Below are 24,448 nucleotides of genomic sequence, written 5' to 3'. Positions count from 1 at the left end.
ACTGTGTTTTTTTTTTTTACGAATAGAACTCTTGATGAGCTTATTGATTATATAATTTAAAAATATTTTGTTGCATACAACAGGATTGCTGTATGTTGTTGTACAGGAGTTTTACTGAGGTTGTTAAATATATAGTATATTATTAAAGAAAGTAGTAAAATATGTTAATTATACTACTTTACATTAAATATATATTTTAAAGGATATCAAAGATATCGTTTAAAATATGTCGTCATTTTGACGTAAATCAAATAAAAGTATTTCCACGTGATGCAGATTACCTATTGTTTTTCTTTTGTTGTTTTTAACAATTAATAGCGTGGATATCTTTGCTTCTATAGTTAAACGTCCATACATTCAAACGTCCGTATATTCCTTGGCCAAAAAGTCACAAACTCATTTTGAATAACTTTTTACAATTATTCAATTTTTGAAAAAATTTTTGGATTATTAAAGTGTAATTCTTGTAAACTAAATGTGAAAAAATTCACGACCAAACATCAAGTTAAAATAATGGAGTTCTATCTGGAAAATAGACGATCGATTGTGTTAATGCAAATAACTGACACCCGTCATTTTGGAGTTAGAAAACCACCATGTAAACAAACGATATTTAACTTAGTCCGGTCGTTTCAAACTCACGGATCTGTGATTCATTTAACGCGTGCTCGGAAGCTATACTCAGGGAGGTTAAGGGACGATATTTAACGTGTATGTGAAAACGTTGAAGAAGAGTCTTTAGTGTCAAGTTGAAGGCTGTTCCAACAGCTTGGAGTATCTCGAATTTCGCTCCGGAAGATTTAAAGGATTCTGAAAAGCGTTCCGAATAAGATACAGATAGTGTAGGAACAGGTGTCAGCAGGTAATCGGGTACGATTAGAGTATGCTATAAATTTCCAAGAATTGGCAAGTCAAGAACCTAAGTTCATTAACAACCATATATTGCATACTATAAAAGTAACGGTTTGGTGCACATGCAAAAAAAGTTCTTGAACCTTATTTCTTTGATAATGATGCAGAAAACACACTAATTGCCATTTGTGAAAAGTTTTAAGAAAAACTAAGGAGCTTTTTGCGTTCTGCTTTTGATGACACACATGAGGTATTAATTCAGCTAGGGCCAAACTTACACCCTTGGGGGCCTAGGGTGAATCAATTTTTAAGGCCCTATATATTTTTTTTGTGAATAAAAAACCATTATATAGTACATAAAGCATTAAAAAGTTCGTTGTTAGCTTTTATATCTTCAATTATTTAGTTTAGCTTTACGCTTTTACACAAATTTATTCTAGAATTCTTTGGTGCAGATTTTCTCCAAGAAATTTAGTGTTATAATTGTAAATGATTGTGCAAATTAAACTTTAAAAAAATGGTAATATATTTCTAGAAGGAACTGTTGCAATCTGTAAACAACAGTTACAATGTTGTAAAGCAATCATTGCAATCATTAAAGTAATATTTTTTAAAACTCCCTAAAAACCCTGGCTGCAGCCTAGAAGGCCATTAGATAAATCCTGTCCTGGTAGCAACAAGATGGTGCAATTGCCCATACATTTCCTCTGACAATGGAACTCATAATACAAGTTTTTGGTAAAAAAATAATAGTTTCACGAAGTTCTGAATCCAACCGGCTGTCACGCCTGCCTGACTTAACTGCTCTAGATATCTTTATATGAGGGTTTTTAAAAGATAGAGTATACCACAATAAGCTTAGAACTATTCAGCATTTAAAGCCCAACATTCGTGAAGAAATTCAAAACATTAATCAAAAAACATTTGGACTAGTTCACTATTTAGACGTCAAAATGAGGCGTAAAATATTTGAAAGATATTATTTTCAAAACCGAATAAAATTTGTTTCTTAAAAGTGTGTTTTCTGTTTATAAAATGATAAATGTGAATTAAGAAAAAATAAAAAAAGTTATTTTTATTTGAAATGGACTGTATAATATAAAACTGAACTTTTTTTTCACTGTTTTTAATAAAAGTAGCCTCAATAAAACAATACTAATAAAAGTTATCTTTCTTCTACAAGAATTTAAGAGAAAAGACAGGACTTGAATTCAATCTTTAATGATATCTTGCCACATACAAGGAAGTGAAGTTTCCTTCAGAATTTAATGTTCCATTTTTAAACACCAAGTCTCTGCACCTAACTTTTACCTAGACGACATAAAATTCACCTGTTTTGGGATTATTAGCCTCATGTATATTATTAATTTAAGTTTGCTGAAGTTGAAGAAACTCATGCCTTATTAAACATATTATGTTTAATAAGACATAAGTTTCTTCAACTTCAATCGGCGAATTATATTATGATCGTATTATGATCCGCCCCGCTAATTGACAAAAACCAATCAACAAAAGGTCTGTGTATCGGCGCAACACTACAAATATTCTTTCTTAGAAAAATGTAGTAGTTGCTACAGTTATGCAATTTATGTAGAAATAAAGTAATATATCATTTTTATACTTAAAAAAGAAAATGCCTTCTTTATTTCCTGCTAAATTAAAGTTCTGTTATGGTGTTGGTCATGTATTAAATGATTTAACAGCTGCTATGTGGTTTTCTTATATGTTAATTTTTATGCATAAAGTGGTTGCTTTCACCAATGTTAATGCAGGTTTTATAATACTTGCCGGACAGATAGCTGATGCTTTAGCAACAACGTTTGTGGGTTACCAATCAGATACTACTGTAAATGTAAAATATGGAAGAAGAAAAATATGGCACTTACTGGGTGTTTTTTGTGTTGCTATATCATTTCCTTTCATATTTAGTCTTTGTATATCACATTGTGCAAATTCTTCACCATCGTCATTAATGATTTATTATATACCATTTGTTGTAATATTCCAATTTGGTTGGGCTTCCACACAAATCTCTCATTTGTCATTAATACCAGAGATTACAACATGTCAACAAGGCAAAGTTGAATTAAACGCTTATAGGTAAAAAAATTAAATATTATTTTTAAAAACATCTATACCAAAAAAGGCATGCTTGTTTTCTCAATGTTGCCTGATTGATTTTAAGAAGAAAATAAATAAAGCTTTATGATTATGTATAGAGGTCAATCTGAAAACAAAGAAAATTATTTTAATTTGTAGTTTTATTTAATCATGCTTATAAGTTCAATTATTATAGTTATATAAATAATATAATTATTTATATATTAAGTTATGAAATGACCAGATTTTTCACTGTGGAATATATTTTTTGTTATCAATATCTTATTTCATTAATAATATTTTATTATTAACATCAATATATATATATATATATATATATATATATATATATATATATATATATATATATATATATATATAATATATCGAAATCACAATAAAACAAGACCTCATGCATAAAATTAAAAAATGCTTAATAACAAAAATGACAAAAAATTCTAATTCTTTTTTCAAGTAGCTAAAAAATTTATCGTATATTCATATATTAAAATATTTGTATATAGAAGCATGAAGGCATTTCTTTACAAATAGGATAGTGAATAAATGGAACAGCCAAACCAATGAAGTTGTTAATGCTGATGGGCATTTCCATTTCTGCGCATGATTTTTTATTTTTCTTTGTTTCAACAATTAGAAGCTGTAACTTAAAGCAATATGCATACTATTATGATTTTCTTAAAGCATATTTATAACAAAAATATTTTAATCATATTTTAGATTACCTGGATACATTTAGTATATATATTTTTATCTTTTTTTTTTTGTATGCGTGTTAATGTTGCAATAGTTTGAAAAAATTTACAATAATTTTCAAAACGCTATACTCTAGCTAGAAATGTTCAATGACTGCTATTTCTCGTTAAAATTATATTATGTATGAGTTGTAGAATTATAATATTTCACTTTAAATACTCACAAGCAATTTATTTTCATAAAAATAACTGCATAAAATCAACAAGTTTGCAACTTTTGTGCATGACTTCTTTGATTGATCTACAGATCATGAACTACATTTAAAGGATTGCTCTGACTCTATGATATAAATAAAATATGATATAAAAACATTAAATTTTTAATAGAATTTTATAAAAACATTAAATTTTTAATATCATATTTTATTTATATCATAGAGTCAGAGCAATCGCTTAAATGTTGAACTTGTTCGATCATATTGATATGTTTTTGTCATTGTGGATTCCATAAAGGTGATCCATATTCAAGATGAGGTCTGACTAATAAAGTAAATAGTAATCTTATATTTCTTCCATCTAAATATTTAGAAGAGTGTTTTGTTAGACTTAATTTTTGGTAAGCCTTATTGGCTGTATAGTCAATGTGGTAATTCCAGTTAAGGTCATTTGATACATATATGGCAAGATCTTTTTCTAAATTTGTTTTTGTTAGTTTAGTGGCATAAGTTTTATTTTTGGAGTTGTTAAGCATCAAGTACTTGTTTTTAGGATTATTTTTTCCAATATGCATAACCTTGCACTTGTCATTATTAAATTCTACTTTGTCTATTGGACCATTTTATTTAGATCTTGTAAATCTTCTGTACTACTGTTATGATCTAGTATAGATAATAATTTTGTATCATCTACATATAGTTTACATTTGTTTTAATTTTAACATTATATCATTAATGTATAAAACAAATAATAATGGTCCAAGTATTGATCCCTGAGAAACACCACTTATAACATTTGTCCATTCAGAAATATTTTCTCCAAGTACAACTCGTTATAACCAATTTTTTAGAAAAGCTCTGCACCAGTTCAACAAATCACCAATAATACCATATCCAGCTAATTTTATACATAATCTTTCATGTGGAACAGTATCAAATGCCTCAGCAAAGTCTAGAAATATAATGATAACTGAAATATTATTGATAATGTTAGTAAAAACATTATTGAGTTAAGACATTAAGAATATTATCGATAATGTTAGTAAAAACTTTTTTAGAAAATGTGATAAAACTTTACTTTTGAGTGCAAGCATTTTCTTTGGCTAAAGACATTACCAAACATAAAAAAAAATTAAAAAAAAAAAAAAAAAAAAAAAGGTTGACTTATTACTTTTTGAACTTTTTATTTTATAAAAAAAACAAAAAATAAAGTTGAAAAAAGTTTTTTTTTTTTAATGAATGTTTTAGCTTTTAAAACTTCTTTCAAATTTACTTTTATAAAAGTTTTTATATAACAGTTATTTTAATGCTTATAGAAATCAGAGTAGTTTCATGTAAAAGTGGGACAAAAAATTTAAATTTTTCAGTCACCCTCTCAGATTTCTTTCAAATTTCAACATAAAAAGATGTAAAGTTTGAGCTCCTAAATCCAAATGGTTCAAAAGTTAAGACATTTTAAAATTCAACCTAAAATGTCCTAATTTTTTTCACATCTGCCATTATGGACTTTGTAGTAGTACTTTTTAATGAATATTTTAAGATCTAGAGGAATAATGTGGCTAAAAATTGGTACCTGACCATATTTGAGGGTGCTGAATTCAAAAATGTAGAGAAAATGATGAAATTAATATTTTTTGATGATTATTTTTTGATTTTAAAATGGTCAGTCAAACTTTTTGTTCTGTTACCATGGACTGTGCTTAACTCTCAGAGTTAATTAACTCTCAGAGTTGCCCAAGTCTCATGGATTCAAAAAAAGATGGTTTTGGTTTCTTGAAGAATAATTTAGATATATCATTTTAAAGCTTATACAAAAAATTCCTTATTTGGATTCAAGTTCTCTATTATTGATTTTTTAGCAATAATTTATGTGTAAATAGTTAAAGTTTTAGTGGAAGAAATGGACTGAAAATTAGTACCTGACTATTTTTGAAGATGCTGAATCAAAAGTAGAAAAGAAAATAATCTAATTCAAAATGTTTGATAACTGTTTTTTATTTCAAAATGATCAAAAATCACTTAACCATAAAATGGGGTAACGTTTTCTCTAATTCCTGGAGTTTCCTGACTTTTATGGATTCAGTTGTAATGTGTAAAAACAAAAACAAAAAAAAACTTTTTTTAGGTTGGTTTTGATACATAAATAAAGTTTTGTGAAGTGAATTGTTATGAAAAAATATAGTTTTGCGACATCTTCTGTGATGTATAAATATAGTTTTGTGATGCCAGTTATGTTGTATAAATATCGTTTTGAAACACCAGTTGTATAAACATAAAAACTATTTCAACTTTAAATTAAATAATAATGGAGTCTCCATTTGGTAATTCAATTTGTTAGTAATGGCAAACAGCCAACATTGGAATCAAGCTAGAAAGTATCATCTTGGAACATAAACATCGCTGCTTGGAATCGAATCTTATATATTCCTGAATATGAAAAAGAAATATTAATGTGGAGAACTGGGCTATCAATAATCAATGTCAAATCAATAACTTGTCTCCATCATAAACATGTTTATTTAAAGCGTTATGCAACTAAATTAAAACAGTGCTGCAATCCATTTAATACTCATAGCAAAGTTATAAAAGGTATTTATAGTAATTACAATTTTTAGTTTTTTGAATGTGTTGTGAATTACAATAATGAAATTCTTGGCAGCCAAATTCTATTTTAGCTATATTTAACCTTACTTTTAGCTGACTTCTGAAAGTGTACTATTAAATGCCATACAACATTAAACTTTAAATGGTTTTATTAACATTTTATACATATAAAAAGAGTTCTTCCCTTTTTTAAGGCAGTCTTGGATACAGCAAAGTACCTATGCAATCAAGGCAAATTTGTAGTGCCAGGTGAAAAGCTTTGTCCACAATGCAGACATAAATTAGCATCAAGTGAAGAATCAGAAGAAAACGAGTTGGAGATAAAATTACCTAAAGATAATATGGAAAAAGAAATTACTGGAACCAACAAGATCATTGCTCAACAGTACTTCGTGTGAACTTGAAGTGTCTCCTCGTTCATTTTCCCAAAACCTCCAACAAGCCTTCACTTGGAAAGAGAAAGATAAAGCAAGTTGAAGAAGCAGTTATTAAGAAACTTGCACCTGCTCTGGATGTCACTGAAACCAATCTAGTTGCACTAATAATGTTTCTAATCTAGTTGCACAAACAATAAAGTTCTAAAGGAAATTCAAACCAAAGCTGGAGATCTAGATTTCCTTGTTGAATGCACGAAAGAAAAACTTAAAGTTTCTAATAGAAAGCAGCAGCTTCAAATTTGACATTGACCCCAAAATCTTGGTCTATCAAACAGCGGACAACGACAGATAGAACTGAACTATTAACAATATAACTTCCATAAAATGAATTCATAGAGCTCCTGTGTGAAAAACTTGATAAAATTACTTCTCATTCATTTCTAGCAAAATTACAATCTAGCTATCTGAAGCATCTCAAACAATCAATTAGTATTGATGAGGCTATTGTACTGGCAGATTTTGTAGAGAATTACACTTTGGTAGTACAAGACGAGAAACAGTGTTAACATTGGAGCAGGAGTCAATGTTCTCTTCATCCAGTTGTCATCTTCTACAAGAACGTGGAATTGGAAATAACTTTTTTTTGTGTAATTGCAAGTGATTTGAATCATGATGTTGGATTTATCAATGAAGTTATGCTTAAAATCAATAATGATATAAAAACTCATCTTTGTCCCACAATTACAAAATTTATTATTTTTTTCTGATGCCTGTGCAGGGCAGTATAAAAACTGCAAACATTTTAACAAATTATCCAACCATGTTCAAGATTTTTCTATTTGTTGCATTTGGAATTTCTTTGCAACAAGCCACGGCAAATCTCTATGCGATGGAATACTGTTAAAAGCACCGGCACTGTTAAAAGGCTTGTTACAACTGTTAGCTTGTAGAGTCTAACCACAGGTCAAATACTATCTTCTCAAGCAATGTTTAAATGCTGTCAAAAGTCAATTTGTAGGATTATATTTGTGTATGTCACTGCTGAAGAAATGAAGTAGGAAACTAACTTGATAGGCTTTAAATAGCAGCCACTATTCCTGGGGCAAGAAGTTTTCATCAATTTATACCTTCTCCTCATTCAATTCAATAAGAATAAAAAGGACATCAGATGATGATGATTTTGCTAACAATTGACTTCCTCAATAAAAAAAAAAATGAAACTATTAAAATTGGCTATGCTATGATGTCACAATACTTATTTTGCAAATATGATGAGTTTCACTGTCTTGGTATGGTTGCTGAAGTTGATAAAGAGAATGATGAATACATGCATCCACATTATCCAAGTTGGTTGTACTACTGGCCAAAGCAGGATGATAATTGCTGGGTGCCAAGAATGAACATCATATCTCTTATTAAAATATCTTCAACATCTTCTGGGCGTCAGTACCACATCTCAAATAAAGATAAAAATCTATTTGAACAGCTTTTATCTTGTCAGTTTATTAATATTTTACTTTCATTATATGATATCAACTTCAAATTTAGAAATATTGGGTTATTCCTTTTCATTTTTATTTTTGAGCTTTTTTCAATAAAGTAGGTTTTTTACTATTTTTCAAAAAAAATTTGCATTTTAGTTTCTCATTTTTTAACACAACATTTGAGCATGCAACCTAAAATTTGATCATGCAACCCATATTTTGAAGACTATACTTAATTATTAGACATTGAGTAATTATGTTAAGTTAAATTATTATAATTAACAAATAACAAAATTATATTTTCAATGTGATGTATTGCCAATTATATTTCCATGTATACTTTTGAAAATATTGATTGTAAATATGCAAGTTATGCAAAGCAATATAACTTTTTTATTTTCTTTCAGAGACCTAAACTTTTCTAAGACCCCTTATTTCACATTTGAGTAAGACAACTCCAGAAATAAGTGAAATGTAAACCATTCACAAATATTAAGAATTGGGTTATTTTCTCTTTCTCTTTGTATTCAAAACCTTTAAAAATGGTCAGGTACCAATTTTCAGTCATATTCTTCCTCTAGAACTTTTATTATTCACACAAAAAGTATTGCTATAAATTCTGTAATGGAGAATGGAAGCCTAAAAAGGCTTTTTTTGTTTAAATTTCAAAATGATATATCTTTATTATGTTTTAAGAAACCAAAACTATCTTTTTTTATAAAGGTAGCCTAAGATCTAGTACTTCATTTAAAAAAAAAATTGAATCCAAAGGACTTGGGCAACTCCGGGAGTTAATGAAAGCGCAACTCATGGCACAAAACAAAGAACAAAAAATTTTGACTGACCAATCAAAAAATAACTATCAAAAAAATTTAAATTTCATTATTTTCTCAACATTTTTGAATTCAGCACCCTCAAAAATGGTCAGGTATCAATTTTTAGCCGCATTCTTCGACTAAATCTCAAGTTATTCATTAAAAAGTACTACTACAAAATCCATGGCAAATTTGGTAAAAAAAAGGAAAATTTTAGGCTGAATTTCAAAATGTCATAACTTTTGAACAATTTGGATTTGGGATCTCAAATTTTACATTTTTTGATGTTTTATTAATATGTACCACTCACAGAGTTTAAAAATAGGTTGTAACCTTAACTTTCTGACCTGGTAAAACCCTTTGGTGAATGATAGCCCTCACTCAGGGGATCACTTAGATATAAGTATCAAAATCAGAGTACAATGTCCTGGCAAGTTATTTACATTTGAATTTTCATCCCAGTTAACACAAAATGTGTTTTAAACATTTTAATATACATATTAATATGTGTTAAAATGTATTATAGACGTATAGAATATTTTATTGATTGCACAAACATGCAAAATGAGAGCTTATTTTGCTTTTTATAGTATTAAAAATCTCCAATTTACATCTATATAAACAAGGAAAGCAAAATAATATCTTCTTAAAGTTATACAAGTAACACATAAAATATATTCACAAAAAACTGTTTCTTTTAAATGGAACAAATTCAAAAATAATTCATTCATAAATCCTTTCTTAAAATTACTTTTCACAAACAATGTTTACTATTGAAGTCAACAATGCAACATTGCAACTTCTTACTGTATTAGCCTTTGCCTAAAAAGGCGTATCCTACAAGGTAGCATGGCATGAAGCAGATTGTACTGGGTTACATGTTACCAGTAGCAGGATAACCTGGCCTGACCATATCTGAATAATTTGAAAATTGTGATGCATTGCTCCTGTTGCCTGTTTTGAGTAAAGCCCAAGAGCTTGACCATGTCTGTCGATTAAATTTTTTACATGGAAAAATACTGCATAGATCTTGGAACTGTGGGCCAAACAGCTGTTTTCATGGACATTGGTTCATAACTTTTGAACAGAAGGTGCTATGGGGTTGATTAAAGACTTTTTGGAAAGGTTTTTATGTGTAAGTTTTGGAAAAACTAAAAAATAATTTTGCTGCAGGATATTTAGGTCATAATTTAAAAAAACAAAATATTGAAAGTTTCATAAAATTTGCTTTTTTATAGGTTATAGCAAAAATACGTATAAATGTTTATAAATTGTATGTATATTTTGTAATACAAAGATAACATAGGTACATCAATGGCTAAAATAATAGAAATTATCAAAAGAAGTACTAAAATATGTAATTTATTCATATGTCAACATTTTAAAATATGTGTCATCTTCAGATAAAATGTTTTTAGAGACATTATGTTTATGAGAATATTTATCAGAATGTCCTCATTCATACCAAAATTTGCAAAATGATTTTGACTTATATCTCTTGTCAAAAAAATTTTGAATAGGCGATATCCACATTCAGTTAATGATGTATACTAAATTGACAATTTAGCAGTTTTGTGAAAGTGAAAAATTTTCTTGAGAGTCTAGTATGTTAGTCCAGTATCAATCTTAATATTTTGTTATTACTTTTTAACCCTGAGTTATAAAGATTTCGCAGAGCACTTTCTTCATTATTCGAAAATTAGCGCCTAAGAATGACCAATCAGTTTGTGACGATGGTGATATACTGATCCAGGTAAATTTATTTTGTAACAGGTGAAACTTGTTAAATAGGAATAAACAAAAGTATGTACAATAGAATTATACAAATATAGTTATATTGATCCACATAAATTTTTCTTTTTGATGAAAATACTCAAAGAATTACTGAGAGCACCGATTAGAACTTTTGAAATGTTGCATGATATTAATAATTAAATCCTTGTTTGATTTTTTGTGCAATAGTTCTCTAGCTATGTAACCTGTTGTTGTTGTTTCTCTTTTTCCAATTTCATTAAGGTAGACCCATTTTACACCTGTTTTTTTTTTAATACCTCTGTTTGTAATGAAGACTCTGCTTGCTTCAGAAAGCTATTTGAAGCACTGAAAGGGGACTCAGTCCAATCAAAAACACCAGCTCTCACATGTGCAACAGTTTTCATGAAATGGTCAAATATACCCAGTAAAGCATGAAGAACCTATAAAAATAACAGTAATTTCTAAATGTAGTAACTTTTAATATCAAGTATGTTCACATATTAAAAATATAGAATAATATGAACACTATTACAAGATACCAATTTACTTGTATTGGCTTTACATCACAGATTAGAATTGGTTTGATGGTTCGTCCGGCCCTTGTTATATAATTGGTTTTTTTTTAAGTAAAGAAACATCTTCCTGTTCAAGTTGGTTAAATATTTCATTCATAGTTATATTGTCATGATTGATTACAAAATCATTTTCAATTCTTTCAATATTCAAACACTGATTTTTTGAGCATGTGCACATGATCACAATATGCACCTCCAACAACACAAACACAAACTGTTTAAATTGACATTGTTTCTATTGGAAACTTATTGAAAGAGTTATTCTTTAACATACTCTTCGAGCAAGGTTTCCTTTACCAGCCTTGAATTATAAGCCAGCATAGCCAATTTTTTTAAGTTAGTTTTTCTTCAGATGCAGATCTTTGCTAGCTATTCTGAGTTATTGTTTTTTGTGCAAATGTCAATTTATCAGAGCCAATTCCTTACTAGTATACAACCTATTACGATTGCAGAAATAGTTTTTAATTGTTTATTTTCCTCAGCAATGAAAATTTCAAATAATTCAAATTCAGTGAGCTTCATTGTTATTAAACTAAAAATATAAATATTTTTGTTGATTCATTGTCTAGTAACTATTTAAACAAAATGATTTAAACTTAAAATAAGATAATTCAAAATATAAACAAGTTCACGTGAAAAGCAAAAGTATTATATTATTATTATACCAATATTATATTACACCAAAAAGCCTTCAGTTTTGATTTTAACTCTTGCAATTTGTTCATTTTAAAACAGATTTCAATGCTGCAGTATTTTTTTAAATTAATGGTGGTACTAACTAGATTAAATTTAGTAAAAAAAAAAGTTCAATAGAAAAGAGGGCTAGGGGGGGTGGAGGTGTTAATCAAAATTGGACTTAATCCTTTTTTTAATTTCTAGACACACTTTTACTGAACACATCATCCCTTTATGAAAATATGTACAAAATAATGTAAAACTATTTACATTAATATTTTTAAATATATTTTACAAAAAGTTTAACTAAAGGGATAGGGTCATTCTTTTACATTTTTTTTTAAAAAGTGCTAAGTTGGTATAATTTAGTTAAAAAGCATCTTATTCCTCTTTGTTATAGAAGTTTTAAAATATATGGGTTTACTAGTGCCAATATAGCACTTTTTGAGATTAATTATTTTTTCTGATAAAAAATTAGTTAAAAAACACTAAAATTTTGCTAAATTTTAGTTGTTTCATTAGGCATAACATGTAAAAAAAATTTTGTGCTATAATCTATGATGTTCACATTCACATTTCCATAAACTGCAGTCTAAGATTGTTTCTACATACAATTATCACATTAGCACTGCTTATATAGTGACATTTTTTCTTATATAATGCCAAAAATGACTTTTATGTATCATTTATACCTAGTACATATTTTTTGCAACAAATTTACATTATTCAAATTTCTATACTTCCTGAACAAATTATGCTTTTAAGTTAATTTTTTTTTTATGAAATGAAAATTTATTTTATTTTTTTTTTTTTATAATTCACCTCCCCAAGGCCGAGAAGGCCACTACAGATGAAGAGGCTACTTGTGGTTATAACCCTCTCAACTCTTTAACTCCGAAACACGAACCTTGACGAACAAGGCCGCTGCGCGGAGAAACAAGTTGAGCACGGTACTACCAGGGACGTGGCGGGAATCAAACTCGGAACCTCTCGCTCATGAAGCGAGCGCTCTACCACTACACCACTACTGCATTTGGCTTTCAATAACAACTAGCTTAAATTTATTTTGGTAACATTGATTTTTAAGCAATGTCCACTATTTGGCCCACTGTGCTTGGGTGTTACTGACACATTTTGCAATGCTAGATAAGACACTCTTAATGCTTCAATTATTTGTTGGTAGTTTGGATTAAGGTTGCATCCAAAACAGCCAGACACTACCGCATTGAATTTTAAAAAAGCATCAATGAGTAGGATGGCTGCATAGCATGAGTGTTTCTCAGCAATTGATTGAAGAATATTACCATTGTGCAGCTTTCTGGGCTCATTTCCTGAAAAATATCCACCATGGTAAGGTTGTTGTTTAATGTGTAATGCATCAGTCCAAAGAGTTGCTCGAGGAAAAACTTGAAGTAGCGCAGCAAAATGATGATTAAAAACTCCAATTAGGAGATGCAATTCCATGGGAACAAGAAACTTCAAAACCAAAGTGTCTCCAGGTAGTTTATATATTGGAGAATGAACAACATTTTTGTAGTCATGAGCTTTTCTAATATTGAAACCAGCTGGCTTGAAGAGTGAGACATTTTTTTCCAGAGATTCAAAAGTCCTCAATTTCCCTTGATTTACAAGTTCTTTTGAACCAGATTCACACCAGGTGCATGAATGCGCCCTTGAGTGTGCTTAAGGCTCACAAATTTGCAAGTTTTAGATCACAGGACATGACAAACTCCTGGTTTTCAATTTAATTGACTCAAATACTTGCAAAATGTTAGTATAATTTACTTGAAGCTTCTTAGAGACAGCAATGGTGAGTTGTTGTTTTACACCAGTGTCCTTAAAAACCTTGCTTGTGCAATTGAGTTTTGCTGGGGGAATGCTATAATTTATAACAATGGGGGAATGCTATAATTTATAACAATGTGCAATGGTTAGAATTTAAAAAAAATCCAAGGGGTGACTGAAACAATTGTCCCACTTTTACATAAAATTACCCATTAGTAATTTTTTATTTATGCTATTTAATTTAAGTTAGCAGCAGTAGCGCAAAGTAATGTAATCTAAGGTTTGAAATAAGCTCTGAGCATATTTTTTTTTCTCTTTCTTTATGATTTTGTTTTTATAGATAAGTTGCTTTTTTAACTTTTTTTTTTCAGTGCATTTTTAAAACACTTAATTTGTTAAAAAATTTTAATGGTGGAGTTGTCAAAACACAATATTATATGTGTGGTCTTGATCTTACAAAAAGTAATTTTTGTTGGGTTTGTTGTACATGCCCGCCAAACCGAAGTATTTATTAGACAAGTTCTCCTGAACAAAAATGTACTCTATTTCAAGCCTTGTGTTTGTATATATATATATATATATATATATATATATATATATATATATATATATATATATATATATATATATATATATATATATATATATATATATATATATATATATATATACATACATATATATAAATATACATGTATACATACAGGGTGTTAACCAGAAATAAATTTGATACAGCATTTTGATAAAATTGGGAATTTGTCAAAATATTTCCCAATCATCTGCACCCCTCTCCTGAGATTAAAATGTGTTTTAGCATGGGGTTGGCATGTTAAATGCATGGGGTCATTTTCTTATATTCTTTCTTCTTCTACTCCACTTCAATGCTGTATACATTGACTGGACAGAAAAAATAAAATAAAATACCATCTGTCATATTTATTGAAGATGAATATGAAATCAACACAAAATTAAAAGTTGTTTTACAACAACACATGGCAAATTAAGCTCTGATTTTCAAAGATATATTAGGAGTTATATATTTTTATATTATAAAATAATCAGTGTGTATTAAAATGCGGTAGTGGTGTAGTGGTAAAGCGCTCGCTTCAGAAGCGAGAGGTTCCGAGTACGATCCCTACCACGTCCCTGGTAGTACCGCGCTCAACTTGTTTCTCCGTGCAGCGGCCTTGTTCGTCGAGGTTCGTGTTTCGGAGTTATAGAGTTGAGAGAGGGTTATAACCACTATTGAGTAGCCTCCTTATCTGTAGTGGCCTTCATGGCCTTGAGGAGGTGAATAACAAAAAAAAAAAAAAAAAAAAAAAAATTGTTATTACGAATAATATATTTGATTTATTTGTAATCTTAATATATTAATCTTAATATATGCTGCCACTTTCATTTTAAAAGTATTCTTTTGAATATATATTTATTTTTTACTGGTGGGCATTAAAGGACAATTTTTAAAGTAATATAGCGATTTATGTTCAATGAAAATCTCGGCAGAAGAGAGCCAATGATCTTCTACTTCTAATTATTATATAAATTCTGCTTGACATCCTTTATAGACAAACCCTTACACCATCATGTAATGTCATCAAAAGAAATGCTTTAAAAATAGAAAAGCAAAAAAGCTTTTAAAAATAGTAAACACGAGCTCAAGATGCAAAAAATCTTTTTTTTTCTTAAATTATTGACAAATGTCTAGTTTAAGAGATACATGTCAAATAAGGGAGTTTTATATTCAAATAAATTTTTATTCTAGTTAATAAGTTTTTGGATATATCAAAGATGCTTATTGAATTTAATCAGTTGTCATATTTTCAAAACAATTTTTCACGCATTTGCATAGTGCGCGAATATTATTGATTATTAATATGTAATGATTGTAAACTGTTATCCAACGATACAAAACTTTTTTTTTCAATTTAGTTGGTTAAATTTATTTACTCATAGAATATATGTATAAACGTGAAGAAATTAAAATAAACGGAGCTAAAAAAATATAAATCGCAAAATGACGTCTCATTAATATTTATATACTAATTTTTATATTTATATAAATGAATTTAAGAATCGCTAGAGTTTTTAATTTATGGCCTTCCAAATGTCTAATACCAACACTGCGTCCAATTTTTGACATGTTTTTGGGGCAAAAAGTCTTCAATTAACGGGCCATTAAGTTTTATATGCATAATATCTTCCAAGGTGTCATCATTTAATGAAGTTTGCAAAATATTTTTTTGTAAGTTCATACTAGAAAAACTGCGTTCACAACTTGCCATTGAAGCGCTGAAAGTTAGCATAACCTCTAACAAGACATTTATACTTACCAATTCAGGTTCATTTTCCAGCAACATTTCTCTATAAATACTCAACAGTGAATTTGTCCTTACTTTTGAGACTTTCTCCCTGAATAAAGGCCACTGCAATACACACAAGTTAGAAGTTTCTCTGCTTATCATATTATTATTCTCATAAAAGTTGCAAACACTTTTTATTTCATTAAATCCCCATTTTTTTGTCTCTGGTGAACCTGTAAAGGATTTTGACTAGTTTCGAAAATCAAAGATTGTGGTTAAAGATTTTAATGGCTCTTGATTGAAATCGCAGCAGAATCACAGCAATCTCATCAATTCTCTTTAAATTACGCTTTTTTAATGCTATTAAATCAATACCTTTGTAGATTATCTTCTTTTACTTCTAAATTATCTGGTAAATGTCCAATATTCAAGCCTGGATTAACTGATAACGCGTTCAAAATTCTTGCATCAACTTTATGCAAAATCTCCAGTGACAATGTTGTTAGCTCCTTTCTTCGCTGCGACGAATAATAGTAAAAACGAAACAAACTATTGATGTTGTCATCAAACTTCTTTATATAAATATCAAACTTTATTGAGTCTAACACAGAAAGTACTAATCTATGCGCCACACAGTGGGTATATACTATACTATACTGAAGTTTTTATTTCACGTTTTAGTTTGAACACCAGCTTTATTCCCAAACATTACAGATGCACCATCAAAGTTAACATTTATAGTTTTTGCATAGATAATGTTTAAATATAAATCTTGATTCATTTTGTCTGTTAAACTTTTTAAAACAAGTTCTATTGCATTTAATATACCATCATTTGTCTTCTTGGCATCAATTGTCAGTGGTGAGTTAATACCAGCATATATAGTTATTTGATTACCATTTTTAACAAACTTTAGAAAAACTGTTTCTTGTCATTAATACTCTTATCGGTAGAACTGTCATATAAAATTGCAATAAAAGAAGCATTTGATACCTCTAAACTTAAGTCGCATTTTAAGTCAGACGAAATTGACGAAAGAAAATTTTTGCAAACTTTTTAACTTAAGTAGTTCTTGCTCAACTTAATTCCATTTAGCTTTTGTAGCTTGCACAGCTGAGGAAGTTTTTTAAATGCAAGATCCTCTTTAACAAGAAAATTTGATATCCGAAAAAGTCTGTTCAATTCTTTTTGGTTATTCTCAGTAGTTCTTAAAATTGATGTCAATTTTAAAAATTAAAAAAATAAACACACATACAAAAAAATATACATTAAAATGCACATTATATCTGGTTGATATCAAATAAACCATAATGCATTATTATTTTCACTTTTTTTTTAAATCTGCCATTCACTTTGTAATCTAATTGTTTATTTTATTCAGATTTTAAAATACACTTTTTTAATATAAATTTATTTTACATTTATCTGTATAAAACAAGGTGAAATACTTATTTAAAATAAAAAAATAAAGAACTACTGTTTTTTTGGTTGAAATACTATTTACTTATTTACAGTAAAATACTTATTTATAAAGAAAAAATAAAAACAGTTTTCTCAAAACTTGGTGCTATATTGTGAAAATTCTCTTGATATTTAGAAATCCAGGCTTTATGCCCATTGGCTTTATTGTGGCATAACAAGTATGTTCTTTTCTAAAATTTACATCCCATTGTTACTGAATTGATTGGATTGCTATTATTTGGATACTTTTGGCAAACCCAACAAGAGAAACAATCAATTAATTTGTCAATATGAATCTATTTTAATTGTTGCCTGTGTTTTTTATTGCTTGACGGCAATCCGTTTACGGTATTCCAAAACATAAATTCAATATCTTTTGGCCATCTATCCAATTTTCTTAAAATCATAGCACAATCCAAGTCATTGCACTTTTTTTTCGCATGCTTAGTTTCTCTCTCCTCTTCTCCTTTGCATTTAATGCTACGCTGCACTGTACCATCTTTCTAACATCAAAAAGATGCTTAGTTGTTTTGACATTTTTTTAGAAACTTTAAAAATAATTGTATATTAAGTATTACATAAGTTAATAAAAATATCATATTGTTGGTGTTGTTAAACGCACAATAAAAAATTTAAAATTATAATAAACATAATAACTTTATATATTCTATTAGATTATGTATTTTCTAGCAAAACTTGAAAATTTTTTTTAAAACTTTAAGAAGTTTTTTTATAATTCAAACAAGCATCACTTGAAAAAAAGAAAGCACACTATTGAATAAAGCAATCGTTAAGTTTAATCATGCTTTTTTTTTAAAACAATCGCAAATGCATTGATTTTAAGTAAAATTTTGAATGGTTCTGTAAACACATGCAATAACCATGCTCGAACATAATTACTTTCCTCGTTCCATTGAAGAAAGTAGTTTTAGTGTGGTTTCTTTTAAAGCCTTTGAAAATGCATTTAAAATTTTGTAAATAATTGTTTTTTTATTGCAGTTATGTGTTTTTTATAATAAATAAAAAATAATCAATCACTTAATTATTTGGAAAAAAAAATTGCTGAAGTAATGCGTTTTTTTTTTTGAAAATTTTTAAGCAAACACCAATGTTTGTGTAAGGAAAAGTAAGGAACACTGTGTTCGTTTTTCTATCTTTTATCGTTTTTCTATCTTTTTTAGCAGACGCTCGCATGTTTGTCGATTTGTCGCGCCCTGGAGCTCGTAAATTTCATATTTCACATTTATTATGAAATATGAAATTTATGTATAGAGAACAATTTATGTATAGAGAAATATTCAAATATATAATTAATATTAATTTTCTCTATACATAAATCGCATAGCGAAATAAAGCTACAATTACAAAGTCTGAGCAAAAACAACAACCAATATCGTTTAATTAAAAAAGAATATTGATCGCAAGCGATAGCACGTATCTGACATAAACGGCTTCTTTTGTTGACAAAGCACATGTATTAATTGAACTAGAGTTAGCAGTAAGACTTTGCAAAGAATTATTTGCAAATTTAAAAAAATGAATTATAGTAGCAATATATATTTTAAAATTTTATGTATATATATTTATATATATGTAGATATATATAAATTTATATATATATATATATATATATATGTATATATATATATGTATATATATATATATATATATATATATATATATATATATATATATATATATATATGAATATATATACATATACATACATATATATATATATATATATATATATATATATATACATATATGTATATGTATATATATATATAACTATATATGTATATATATGTATATATATATATATATATATATAAATAAATATATATATACATATATATACATATATATACATATATATACATATATATATATATATGTATATATATATATATATTTATATATATATGTATATATATATATGTATATATATATATGTATATATATATATATATATATATATATATATATATATATATATATATATATATATATATATATATATATATATATATATATATATATATATATATATATATATATATATATATATATATTATATATATATATATAGTTATAATATTGTTTTCGATATTTTTAGGTACTTTTTTACAGTACTTTCAAACCTTATTGTATTTGGAGTATGTTTTACTTTGTTTGAATTGAATGATTCAGGTACTGAAGCATTAACTAAAGCAGATGCATTTAAGTTTCAGGTAAGCCTTCCTCCCCTTTATTATCATCATCATCATCATCATCATCATCATCATCATCATCATCATCATCATCATCATCATCATCATCATCATCATCATCATCATCATCATCATCATCATCATCATCATCAGTATTGCCATCACCATCATTATCATCATCATTATCATTATTATCATCATCATTACCATCATCATTGTCATCATTATTACCTTTTATTTCACCCAACTCTTCTCCGCTATTCACAATTCTATTATGAGTTTTGTTGATATTTTACAAGATATTTTAAAATTTTATTTTTCTAAAAGTTAGTTTATTTAATAAAGTTGCAGTAAAATCTAAGTCATTATATATTTTAACTAAAGCTATGACCTTAATTGTATCTATATAAGTATGGCAGCTATATACTACTCACCTAATGTATGTTTTAGTTTGTGACAATGTCAACAAGCCTGTTGATTTGAGACAATTTTAAAACAACTTTGGTTGTCTTTTCATAAAACTATGCAACCATTTAATGGCTGCAATTTTATTTTTGATTTATGAAAATGGCAGATGAGTCAATGACAATCAAAAAATAATACTGATTTCATATTGATACTTTATTTGAATATCATTCTTGACTTACTTTTAAGTCAACATATTATTTATAAAATATTTATTTAATATTTATAGAAAAATGTCAAATCATTAAGAAAAGCAGATTAGATGATAAAATTAATCTTTTATTATCAATTGCTGACTATCTGGTTCTTTTTAATTTTGGAATGGAATGCTGAAGTTACCGCATGTAACTTGTATACAAAAATAACATAATAATTTCTTCTGATCATTCTCCTCCTCTTTGATACACTCCAGTCTATAAAACTTTTTGTATATCAAACTTTAGAAGATACAGTCTAATTATTGATCCTATAAGTTATTTGTTGCCTATTTAATTTTTGCAACAGTAACAAATACTTCTGTAACTCTACTCAGCACACAATTTCCTCTGGGTTTATCTGTAGAAATTACTAATATAAAATCATTTTTTTTTTTTTTTTTTTTCTTGATTCCATTTATACCATTTTGATAAGAAGGGAAACCATTCTTGCATACAGCTTTTTCAGATATAACCTGCTATTTTATGCACTCAATGCCATTTTTTGTAATGATAGTTTTTAAAGTTAAATTGATTCAGGTGCAAGTTGTCCTTCAAATTGCCCTGTTAAAAAATGATTTAGAGTCATCATCTTTTAATAAGTTAATGGTTGAGAATTCAATAAACTCTCAGCACCTATAAATGCAGTATAAAGTTTTTTTATCAGTAACATTGACTTTTTCAAGAATTGCTGTTACTGCACGTTTTGCTATCTTAACCATTGTTTCAAATACACCATTAAATAAGGTCTTAGTAGAAACATGGAAGTGCTATTTAATTCATTAATTACCTATAGAGCTGGTAATTTTATTTTTATCTGAGTTGTTGATAAGTTCTTTTAGTTCACAAGATTGGCCAACAAAATTTGTTTGATTGTCCGTCAAAATTTTTTAAGGTAATCCTCTCCTGTATACTAATTGATTGGATATATATTGATCGAAAGCTACACAAGCTTTCGACATTATAATCACGCAGGTCACTACCTCTGTCATATAAACATAGTAAGCAACAGCAACATATACTTTACAATATGTATCAGTGAAAATGTTTATTGATTGATTTGTTTTGGTTAAAATTGTTTTTAAACATCTGGTTATATTATCGCTTAGATATTTTTTAAATTTGAAACTATTGATCAACATTATTAACAACTTTAACTGGAATTTTATCATCCAAATCAATTTGGTCACACCGCAATTTTTGCATAATTATTTTGATGCAAATAAATAAGTTGATATAAAGCCTAATAAGTCGAATAACATTGACATTTTTTTTAAGAAAAAGTTGTTTTCTTTGCAACAATGAAAGATAAATAAATCAGGTTTTTACTTTAAGACAATTCTAAGTGTTTTAATTGCAGATAACTCTTCTCAACCTAAACTTATATGTTTGACTGGATTATTTTTAGGTGTTGCTTTAAGAACTTATACTAGTTTGAAAGCTATTTTTGTGCAAACATTCCTGTTGAATTCCATAGTTGCATATGTTGTTTGTATAATTGAATTCATGTCTTTTTATCAACTACAGAAACTATTGTATTATCCATTTAAGTTATTTAATAATTTTCATGGATAATACAACAAATGGAAACAGTTTCATAAGCCAAAGAAAACTTGTGTCCATACTTTTTTGTTTATTTTGTTTTAAAAATTGTGCCATGAAGGACATTGAGTTGATCCCAAATACTAGTTGGTTAAACATTAGTATACATGCAGTAGGTAGCATCAGTGTTTCACAAGATTGTTTCTAATGACTGTTTAAAAAATACTCACACTTAATTTAAATTATAGTTTTTTTTTTTTTTTTTATAATTTAAAAATAATATATTTCCATGTAAATACACGCATGTGGATAATTATGCATTAAAAAACCATTTCATGCTTTGTTTGAATATTTGTACTTTGTTTTTTTTTTGTTTTATTTTAAATTTAATTCAAAAGATCATAATTATCATAAAAAGATTCTATTTATGTAAATAAAATTAAAAAAAAACAAACAGTTAATTTGTCACTTCATTAAAAAGCTTTTCAATAATATAAAAGCATTAAATATTAAACTTTGTTAACTGTAGCGTCTTTCAAAAATATTTGTTTTGTTTTTTCAACAACTTTTTTCATATGTATTAACTTATTCTTATATAAAGTTTGTTAAAAATTATTCTTATATAAAGTTATTCTTATATAAAGTTTTTTAAGAGCGGCTTTCTGTAAAAATCAGACAGAGCTCAATAGTGACCCTCTTCAAAATCGCTAATTTTTTAATTTATTATTGCTGTTCGTACTAGAAGCTTAATTCCAAAATTTTTAAAAAAAATATTAATTGGTTTTTTAGATATTAGATGTCAAAGTTTGACTAAACTTTTAGAAATATTGACCAAATGGTGTCAAAGGCATTTTTGAACTCAAAAAAAAAAAGCTAAGTAAATACTTTAAACAAGTATTCCACTTGATTATTGTTTATTGGCTAGTTCAGACCAAAAGTTAATAAAATTCCCAAAGGAAATTTTTTCTTTGTCTAAATATCATTGCTTCAAAATATGTGAAAAATGATTTTTTTTATCATTTTTGATCTTCGTTTTCATTCGAAGTCGCAATTATCCAGGCTTGGTCAGAAAGCTGGAGCGATTACTCTTGATTACTGACCACAGAAATATTATTTAGTTGTGAAAAACTGGCCAGATTTTTTAGTTGTTTTGAGAACATATAAAAAAAGCAAAAAAAAAGCGCAAGAAACATTAACTAGACCGATGAGAGACAGTTAAAAAAACAACAACAAAAAACTAGGGAAACAAAATAACTTTTAACGCAAAAAAACTTAAAGCAAAGTAAATTATGTTTAGGACAAATATTTTCGATACATCGGTCTTTTATAATTTTTTTATAAAATTAAGCGACATTTTGTATATAAAGTAACATCTTACAATTGTTTAATAAGGAAACAAATGTTCTTTTATTTATCAAAGAATATAATAAAATTTTTATTTATATACTCCTGTCTTATTTCCAGTGCTGGATTAAAGAGGGGTGGACTTAGAGGGGCTATATCCCTGGACCTCGCAATTTTAGGGGCCCCAAAATAGTCAAGAAGACCTTTTTTTTCCGAATTTACGCTGGAAGTTTCAATAATTATCCGTTACTAGTATGTTTTTTTATTCTCAGGGCTGATTTTCACTTTTTTTTTTTAGTTTTGCGAAATAATATTTTTGGTGATAACAAGTAAAAATTAATAAACGGGTGGGGGGCTTAATGAGCTTAGGGTGGATGGGAAAATCAATATCAGTAGCTGTTAATATAGATTATAGCTGTTAATATAGATCGTGTTTAGTTATTATTTTTGTTTCTTTTTTCCATGTCTTGGAATAGTATTCTTTTTGATGATGATTGAACTGGTTGGAATATATGAAATAGAGTAACAAGGAAGGTATTTGAAGTGTCATAGATATTGGTACAGGTTGTCCTAATAATGCTTTCTTCCCTGTTTGTACTTTGTGATTAGGGTACATACATTTTTTTCCTTGTTTCCATCCTATTCCTAATGTGTAGCGATGATATGCGCATATTTTCTCAGTATTGTTAAAATTTCTTTTTAAATGATTTTAAATTACAGATTTTTTGGTTCCAATCACCAGCTAGCTCATAGCTCTTTAAGACCTTAAATATGAAATAGAGTAACAAGGAAACATAGTGAGTTCAAGCGCTTATAAATAAATATAGAAGCACCAAGAAAATATCTATGCTATATATGTTATTTTTTCTGAACTATTGCAATACCGCATAAGTATTTTTTATAAATAAGGTAGAGTAAAGGTCAATACAAGTTTTTTTAAATTGAATTTTACAGTGAACCCAGGACTTAAACCTATATC

At 27.7% G+C, this 24,448-nt stretch overlaps 1 protein-coding gene across 3 annotated transcripts in view; it reads left to right on the top strand.

Moving 5' to 3' along the window:
* Window positions 1-2,341: 2,341 nt before the first annotated feature.
* LOC100197126 (major facilitator superfamily domain-containing protein 12) overlaps window positions 2,342-24,448 on the top strand; it is a 72,902-nt gene continuing 50,795 nt past the window's right edge. The window contains exons 1-2 of one of the 3 annotated variants that reach the window (XM_065816508.1): window positions 2,342-2,952; window positions 19,831-19,945. In XM_065816508.1, the coding sequence (XP_065672580.1) occupies window positions 2,486-2,952; window positions 19,831-19,945 (582 nt within the window). In that variant the 5' untranslated portion in view covers window positions 2,342-2,485. The remainder of the gene's footprint in view (window positions 2,953-19,830; window positions 19,946-24,448) is intronic. The other 2 variants (XM_065816509.1, XM_065816510.1) reach the window with 2 other exon arrangements.

This window comes from Hydra vulgaris, chromosome 13, assembly GCF_038396675.1.
Source record: "Hydra vulgaris chromosome 13, alternate assembly HydraT2T_AEP".
NCBI classification, from domain to species: Eukaryota; Metazoa; Cnidaria; class Hydrozoa; order Anthoathecata; family Hydridae; genus Hydra; species Hydra vulgaris.
Note: the sequence above shows the minus strand (reverse complement) of the source record. Positions and strands in the feature narration are given on the sequence as shown.